Source organism: Papaver somniferum, unplaced genomic scaffold, assembly GCF_003573695.1.
Source record: "Papaver somniferum cultivar HN1 unplaced genomic scaffold, ASM357369v1 unplaced-scaffold_5, whole genome shotgun sequence".
Classification (NCBI taxonomy): Eukaryota; Viridiplantae; Streptophyta; class Magnoliopsida; order Ranunculales; family Papaveraceae; genus Papaver; species Papaver somniferum.
In genome coordinates, this window is record NW_020647637.1 from 1,905,714 (window position 1) to 1,915,148 (window position 9,435).

The window sequence follows — 9,435 nt, forward strand, 5'->3', positions numbered from 1 at the left end:
CGCATGTATGAGGCCATGCCAAAGAATCTGGGTAAATTAAGAGAAGTCCAAGAGGACTACATAGCCTTAGGTTGTAACACCATATCACACTCGGCGATTACTGCCCCTGCACGAGAAAGAATCATCACGGGGCGACTCCACAAGCGCAACTTCAAAGGCGATGAAGTTTTCAGCGTGGCTAAAGAACCCCCAATAGAGGAGTGGATGAAACTCCCCATAAGCTTTTCAGCCTCGGAGGAAGTAGAAGGAGGATACAGACACAACGATCCTCTAGTGGTCACGATGGCCATTGCACTCCCCGAACATGAGGACGAGGAAGCAAAAAACAAAGCACTACCATGGGAAATGCCCAAAATCCTAATTGATTGTGGCAGCTCTGTGGATATATTGTTCTATGAAACATTCAAACAAATGGGCCTCAAAGACGAATGCCTCATACCCTCTACTTACAACATATTTGGCTTTAACGGGTCATCGACTCGTCCAAGAGGGGAGATAACATTAGAAATCTGTGTGGGAAGAATCTTTACCATAACCACTTTCCCTCTAAGAACAAAGCAGCCTATACCGGCACCCAAAAAACCTTGGAGGATTCCCTCTACGACAGCTCACAGAAATTTGCTGGTATGGATACTGCACCTGCAGGTGACCTACTATCTTTCCTAGATAGCTACTCAGGTTACAACCACTGCATTAGCAAGGCTAGCATGCAACATCATTTTCGACCAAGAACATACCTTGAACAAACAAGGATGACCACCCAAGAAGTCTCTACACTAAACCCCTGGGGACTTATCAAGAAGGCAACAAAGGCTCCCAAGCCCAATCAGGCTATGGCAAAACAGCCAACTAACAAAAAACTTCACTTCAAAAGTTGGGCTGCAGACAAATCCCAACCGATATCGAAAGCTAATGAGAAGCATTAGCAGACCCACAATATATCTCTTGCTAAGAGTATCACACGACCCATGAAGGCTGATGTCTGAAAGGTTCATATTTGAGGCTAGGGTCGTAGGCCCCTACTTGTAAGAAGGTCATCAAACCTCCCTCGAAATGTACTAAGGGTTCACACCCACTTTAAAATTAATAAAACTACTCATATTGTGTAATACTTTTCTGCATGTAGATTCTTTTTTTTTTTAGATTATATCATCTTTATTACATATGTATATTTTTCCTTTACTCCGTATATGCATTTAGACTAATCATATAATATTTGCATTTCTAACAATGGCAGGTGATAGACACATTTTTGTGTCTAATTTGTCCTCAATGTCCGTATTGTTGGCACTCGATTTTGTACTAATTTTGTTATTTTATGTATTTGTAGGTATTTTTTGGAAATAAATATTTTAAGAAAATTCGGCTCGAAAAGTTGATTTTGGCACCCGGAGGACAAGTGTTATTCGGACTCTCGCTTTTGGATAAGGGGCGACCACTGGATAAGGGGCGACCTTCTTTCAAAATTCAAAATTTGTTTTGGCGGGAAAATTCTTTCCTTTACTGGAAGATTTTCAATTCGACATTTGAAGGTGTTTTAACGAGATTAAAGAGCTGAGACTTAATGGGTATATGTGATATGAGTATATGAAGATATTATGGTGGTTGGGATCGATCAAATTTGTCCAGAAAATCAATTCCCAATCAAAACAGAGAAAAGAATATCGTCTCATTTTTGGAAAGAAAATCACGTAAAAGATGTTGCATGTTTGTGTAGTTAAGCCCAGATATTCTCCTAGGATGCGTATCAATCAGTTTATGAAGATTTCCAAGACAATTAACGTACACAGAGGAAGAAATAAGAAATTATTCTCAAAAATATTTTTCTTCATTGTGAAGATTTTTGAGGAGTTATGGCGAGATTCAATGAGGCTTAGGTGTATAAATAGGTTGCTACTATCACAGGGAAGGGCTGTCGAGAGTTGGGAGTCGAAAGGAGGGCCAGAGGAGCAGAAATCAGAGTTTTCAGAACTCTGTTGCTGCTGCTGCGGCTGACCGTGAAGAACAAGGAATCGGCCACGGTTCCTTCATCCATTTGCAACTGTTTCTTCAACTGCTCTGCAACGTTTATCTTCATCGCAACAGTTTCTTCATCATATTTTGCAACAGAGAAGTAAACCGCAGCATTTAGTTTTCCGTCACCATTTGTATCTCTGTAACAGTCCAACATCGTCTTCGCAACAGGAACTGCTGTTGCGATTTCTCTGTTGCATTGTTTACTCAATTGTAATCAACTTTGGAGCAATAATAAAACATTTTGAGATTATGATTAATATGAGGAGCTAAACCCAACATTGGGACGACGGAGGGAGTCTATTTTCGTCATTGTGGTAAATTTAATTTATTCTTTTTATGACTTTTGCACTGATTAAAAATTGAAAAATGATTTTAGTTAATTAGTTATCATTTTATTTGATGCGGCATGCTTGCTTAAATGTTTGATGTCCCATGCTTACGATTTATAACTAATATTCTGAGAATCTATTTTGGCAAAATAAGAGTCCATATATTTATGTTTTGAGCAGTAATTGTTAAGAATAAATAAAATATACCACATGCATGAAGAATTGGCCAAGTCCTTAGTCCCAATACCTCTCGAACATCTTGTGACAAATTTGTACATATATTTTCGTTTTAAAATCTATTCAAGTCCGAGCAACGAACTTTTACTTACCTCTTGAAAAATACTATAAGCAGGGTGCTGGCCACACCCCTCATCCTACAAAACGATACGGGTAAAAAAACCCTCAGTTACCTTACACGGACTACAGACCTAAGGTAACATCGTCACGATCATGATATCAGACGATGCCCTGTTCTGAGGAACTGATCACTCCTCGGATATGTTACCCAAGGTTGGACCAACAACGTACAGTCAAAACTCTTTCATAGTCATATGATGATAAACTATCATACGATCAAAGAAAGGCAGTCGCCATATGACAATGTTGATAACAGTTAGCAACAAAGTTAAAGTGCCTCCCACATACGAGGACTTACCACAAAATAGTAAAGTTATGTCTCCCACAACTGAGGACTTTCCAGTAGCGATGAAAATGTTTCCACAAAGGAGCAACTAAACCTATAAACTTATGTTCAAACATAAGAAACCAAAAGAAGGAAGCAAAAACAAGAGATTCCGCCAAGAAATAGGCAAGCTCAGGCCTGTCCGCCAAGAGATAGGAAACCTATAAACTTACATCGACGAAAAGGAAAAATAATATGTCGCATTAGTTATCGCATATGGAAAATTCATTTCTTGTTGAGGATGGTTTCTTGAGAAACCAATTATAATTAAATCACACGATCTTCGACGAATGGACGAAAATACCAAAGTTAATTGGCCGTAGGTTTTTCAACCATGCATGTAATTGATCTCCGTATAGGTAATCAAATTGCGATAACACCAATTTTGATGACTACAGTTTCATTAGGGGAATAGAAACTGGACTATATTTTTCTTTCCATATGAAAAATATTAGAGAATGAAGGAAATCGAACTTTTCGACAAAGTTGATCACTAGTTTATGATATATAACGTATACGTGTTGCTTGAAAATTGAAATAAAAATTACCAAGCATAAATGTCAGCAACTATTTAAATCAATAATACACAATAAATACACAAGTTACCATGAATCACGTAGGTTAAGATTGGTTGGTGGCCGACGAGATACTGATCAAGGTGGTGGGCGGGTCACTCCATCCATATGAGTATTGCGTAAGATGGATCTAATCCTCCAATAGCATGCAAAAATCAAAACAGATGTTAATATCAGAATACATCATCTAATGATTATAAGATAAAACAACGCATCCAAAACAAATTTTAAATAATAAAACAGCACAAGAGATAAACCCACTCATAAACGGATATGTAAAAAGTAGGGTATGACATTCGGTGTAGTTGTTATATCTTACGATTTTGACTACTAAATCAAATCAAATAGATTGATAAGATATTTATACCCAACTAGAAAAAATTAGTACACATGAAAATAAACTTAACTAAAAGAACTTAGGGTTTATATTTACTAAAACAAACAAAGATGACCGATTATATTTTGGAAAATAAATAAATAAATTTAATCGGTCGCATAAATTTCGCTTAGTGATTAGAGTTACGTGTGTGATAACGTGTTATAAAATAGAAGGCAGACAACATGAGATACAAAATAGAGGAGAGGAAGAGAGAGAGAGATTTCTTATTCATGTGTGTATAGAATACCATGTTTAAGCCTCTATTTATATAGATAGAAGACTTGGTATCCAAGATATGTAAACCCTAAGGCCTAGTTTGGTATTGCTGCGGCTTTTGCAAAAGCACTTTTTTGTTGTGCGTTGCTGTGCTATGCTGTGAGAAAAAAGCAGTTAGACGTTTGGTAAAATATTAATTAAAGCTAAAGCTGATTAACAAAAGCAATCAAAGTGGGTTTGGTAAAATATCATATTCAACCATTGTTGTTGTAGCAAATGACAACAACAGACATATATCTGAAAATAATTTTGTTTCAATTTTATTGGGTTTAAAAATAATTAAATTTTTACTATTAAATATAAACATATATAATATTAAATTTACTTAACCACTTTTTTAATATAAATATATATATATATATATATATATATATATATATATATATATAATTTTCAAACAAAAGATCAAACTAAAATTAAGTAATTATTTAATATTATTATCAATCAAAGTGTGTTTGGTAAAATATCATATTCAACCATTGTTGTTGTATCATAAAAATTGGTTGTATATATATTTAAGGGTATTTTTTGTCATTTACAAAATAGAATAGGGACAAAAAGAATAAATTAAACATTAAATTTTGGTGGGACCAAAGCTTATGCTTTTCCTAGCTTTTAAAAATTGAGGAATTTGGGAAGTGTTTTGGGTAAAAAGCACTTTAATTTTTTTTTACCAAACACTAATTTCAAAAATTATTATTTTTTGAATAGGGAATGTTTATATTAAAGAAGAATATTACAAAATGTACAAAGAGAAAGCCAGGGAATAGTTCTACAAATCACATATGAAGAACTGATTCCCAATGAAACAAAACTTGAGTTACAGTAAAATCTTTTAATACATCCCTATCAAAAAATCAAAGCACCATATTAATTAGCATAATCACCTCATCTGCATCTTTACCTCTTCCCCCAAAAGCCCTGTTATTCCTTTCTTTCCAAAGTTGCCAATGCACTGCATATATTACCTTCCACCAGACTTGTTTACACCTTCCTTTCAAATTATTCATTCTCCAAGCTTCAAAATTCTTCTTAACAGTGTCAGGGAAAACCCAAGAGATCTGAAATGCCTTCATGAAATAAAACCAAACCTTAACTGCAAAAGGACATCTGAGCATAAGATGATCCGAAAGTGCTTTTGGAAAAATTTCAAAAATAATTAACATATATAGGTTTTGAAAGTTCTTTTGGAAAAATAAAAACATTACCAAACCCAGTCTTAGACACGAAGGGCATCTTAGTAATAAACTCGGTTTATAACAGATTTTTTTTTTTTTTCGCCCAGAGTTTGTGACGGACAAAGATACTAATTCTCATCCCTCATGGACTCCTCCCTTCCGTCGTCGTCCCATAAAAGAAAAACACTAGGAATTCCAATCTCTTTTGCTAGCAGCGAACTGGATTGAGCTCCCATCTCTAATAAGAATTCTGATTTGGAATATAATGATCTCATTCTCCATAGGGGGGCTAACGCAGATGAGTTCAATGGCAGTACGCACTACAGCTTGTGCATCACCTTGGATAATGATATTCTTACCAGCCAGTCTTTGTACGGAGCTCCAGAATGTTTCTATTTATGCTATCTATAATCTGATTGTATAACAGGAGATATTGTCCTTCTGAGGATTTTCATCCACAGATGCAAAAAGAAGAAAATAAGTATGTCGTTCTCGGAGGATTTCATCCACAGAAAAAAAAAAAAAAAAGTACATAAAAGTAGATCAATCTGTACGTGCACCACTGTCTCACATGCATATGTCAATTATAGCTGTGATGTTTTTGACCGGCAGTTTATGATAATCTCACCAGCAGTAGATACTTATGATAGGTAATTGGCCACTAAACAAATGCTTGTTTTTCTATATAAACTAGATCAACTTTCATTGAAATTTATTATCAACTGCTCCAGCAATTATAGTTCTCTACAAACTTCAATATATAGGGCAACAATCATCAACCATCTATGGCGCATCATGGTGTTTCAGGTCTAGTTGGGAAACTTGTAACTGAATTGGAGGTCCATTGCAATGCTGACGCATACTATAAAATCTTTAAGCACCAAGAAGATGTACCAAAGGCAATGCCTCATCTTTACACTGGCGGGAAAGTTATCAGTGGAGATGCAACCCGTTCTGGTTGTATCAAGGAATGGAACTACATTCTTGGTATTTACAGACACAATGTTATTGCAACGATCCCATTTTAAATATTATTAACGTGCTTTGGATTGATTTAAACTTTGTAATAACTTAACTTTACACTGGTTCCATTTGTGCATGCAGAGGGTAAGGCGCTGATCGCAGTGGAGGAAACAACACATGACGATGAAACAAGGACCTTAACACACCGCATAACTGGAGGAGACTTGACAAAGGATTACAAAAAGTTCGTTAAGATCGTTGAAGTTAATCCAAAGCCTAATGGACATGGAAGCATTGTGACTGTATCCCTTGTGTATGAGAAAATGAACGAGGGTTCTCCAACTCCCTTTAATTATCTACAATTTGTCCATCAGACCATTGTAGGCTTGAATTCTCACATCTGCGCTTCTTAGTAAAATACATCCGAACTTCAGCGTTGGGTTTAAGTATGCACGTACGATCGTCAGTACTTGTTGTTTTATTAGTTGTACTGTACGTTATTCCTGCACACTGCACTATCATGCCTATGTATGTTTGATTAAATAAGACTATGGAACTATGGGATTTATCATATGCGATGATCCTTTTGAATAAATCAAATAAGTCATTTAAAATGTGTTTTTTTTTTCTCTTTTCTTTTTGACAATAATATTAATTGTTGCTGTATCATATGTACTCACCTATCTGGTATTTTTTAATCCAGAAAGAATACGCTGCTGATAAGTTCCGTACTCAGGCCCAACAAACTTACCGGCATACTACAGTGACGGGCTATTTCATTGGTGACCATTTTCATATTTTGGCTATGTTTAAGGTTATGTCATTACTTAGAACAATGGGGAAACACCTGGGCACAATTAGTATTCAGAGAGTGCACATACTATGTCTAGTATTTTTGAGTTTGCAGTCGCTTCATATTTTCATTCACATCGATGTTTAAATAGTCTCTTTTCTCGACATGCCTTTATTTTTTTATCTTTTTTTTTTTTTTCGGCTTCAATTTTTAATACCTCTGCTTCTAATACCACGATCTAAAAGATTGATATCAATCGATATAAAAAATTTCTACTTTCGAGCTAGGGATTTAAAATTTTAAATGGGCTTGGTGCAGTCGAGATCGACGGGTTTATTAGTTTGGTTGTGCTTTGGAGCGGAACTAGCAACGTCCCGAAGGTGTTTTTCATTGTGACCCAACTAGTGACGAATTTGGTTCATGATCCAAAATCTATTGTTGTGTCTTGAAATTTACCAAGTAATAGAAAATCTAGGTCGAAAATTTGACATGCCAACGAAACTAGCCTTGTGAAAAACTTTGTCCGGTGATCTAAAATTCTGACGCTGAAATCTTAAAATTTCCGTATGACTCAAATTTTATAATGATCCAAAATCTATTGCATGACTGAAATTCATTATTTGACCGAATACACCTTGTGATCCAAAGTTTACCGGTGTGAGACAAAATTTACTTAATTAGTGATCAAAAGTCTAATTGGTAGCCGTGAACCGTGATCCACAGTCTACGGATATGAGCCCAAGCATTTAACATGACCCAAATCCTACTTGATTGGTGGCCCAAAATCTCATGGCTTCTGCTGCACCGCAATTCAAAACCATTATTGTGCCCAAAATTCGCATTGAGATCCTAAATGTGAAAAATACTATAACCCCCTACCGTATGGGTTCAATATATAGATGCCCCATAAAATGGATCTTTCATGGTCAACTACATACTTTAGGAAAATGATATTGCTAGGCTCGAAATATCAAATTCTCTTCAGATCTGGCCCATAATTTTATATAATGTATTTTGATATTGACAAAACTACCATTTTCTATTTAAAGAAGGGAAATATCAGAAGATATTTTCATTTCTCCATCTTCTTTCTCTCTCATATTTCTCTTTCTCGGTTGCAGAGAAAAACAATTCTAGGGTTTTCTGAGATTCAGTTTCATCTTCTCGTTTTAGATTCTCTACTGTAACAACGATGGAGAAGTTTTAGGCTTTTATTTCACCGTTTTTCATCTTCTCCATCTATTCCTATGTAATCTCAGTTACGAAGATCAGTTGCACCTGTTAGAGAGAAATCATATGGAAGATGAAGAAGAATTATTTGATTCGATTATTAACCAAAGAAGATCAACAGAAGATTCATCTACATAATCAAATCGACCTGCAGATTAGATGCGTCAGGTTTATTTTTCTTTCACTGATTTCACTTTTCAGGTTTATTGTTTCATCAATTTCATCTTCTTCAAGGTTCTCTTTAGTTGGGGTTTCCTCTACTTTTATTATTTCTCATGTATGAATTGATGTTTTAAACCGTAAGACTTACTTTCTCTGCAGGTTCAACAATGGAATTAAGAAAATCTTCAACACCAGCAGAAATAAAGAAGCTAATAACTCATCATCATTCACAGGTGATTCAAAATCAAATTCTTCTTTTGCTTTCAAAAACTACAATATTCAAAAGCTAATAACTTACCATGGCTTTTGCTAGATATTAATATTTTTGAGTTCTAAATATATAATGAATTGCTTATGTCGTTTGGTTATATTGTTGATGTAGTTGTTTAGGTTCAATTTGTTGTTTTCATTATTTTGATTTTGATTTTTTAGGGTTGCTTTTTGATAATGGTGATGGGTATGTTGAAGAATAAGTGGATAAAACTGAAGGAGAAGGTGGGAAGAAAGAGGATGAACCATATTGAGCGTCTGCTGCTGGTGCTTCTTATATGCGATTGTTTGCTACAAAGTGGTGGTGACAGTCGCCATAGGTAATTAGATGATTTCAGTTCATGCTACAATTAATATACTGATTCAATGTGGAATTGTGGATTACAATTCCACACGAGATGCATGGAAGGAATTACTTGATACAGCTGGAACTATCGCGCAAGAATATGATCAAAAAGCCAGGGTGTCTTTTTCAAAATTTGTCCATAAGTTTCCCTCGGCAATGAATCGGGTTCTTTTGACTAATGACGACTTATACCTATGAGTAGGGTCAGCTTTCACTAGGACTAGTTGACCTAGTTC

General features: G+C 35.4%; 1 protein-coding gene across 1 annotated transcript; it reads left to right on the forward strand.

Moving 5' to 3' along the window:
• Window positions 1–6,134: 6,134 nt before the first annotated feature.
• On the forward strand, window positions 6,135–7,014 carry LOC113342901 (major latex protein 15-like). The gene is made up of 2 exons (XM_026587278.1): window positions 6,135–6,422; window positions 6,540–7,014. The coding sequence occupies exons 1-2, from the start codon at window positions 6,221–6,223 to the stop codon at window positions 6,809–6,811; spliced, it is 474 nt and encodes a 157-aa protein (XP_026443063.1). The 5' UTR covers window positions 6,135–6,220; the 3' UTR covers window positions 6,812–7,014.
• The last annotated feature ends 2,421 nt before the right edge of the window (window positions 7,015–9,435 follow it).

What these genes read in the sequence shown, in the direction of transcription:
- LOC113342901 (XM_026587278.1), top strand. Translation starts at nt 6,221, where the DNA reads ATGGCGCATCATGGTGTTTCAGGTCTAGTTGGGAAACTTGTAACTGAA. An exon ending in GGAATGGAACTACATTCTTG is followed by an intron (nt 6,423 to 6,539) that starts GTATTTACAGAC and finishes TTGTGCATGCAG; the next exon opens with AGGGTAAGGCGCTGATCGCA.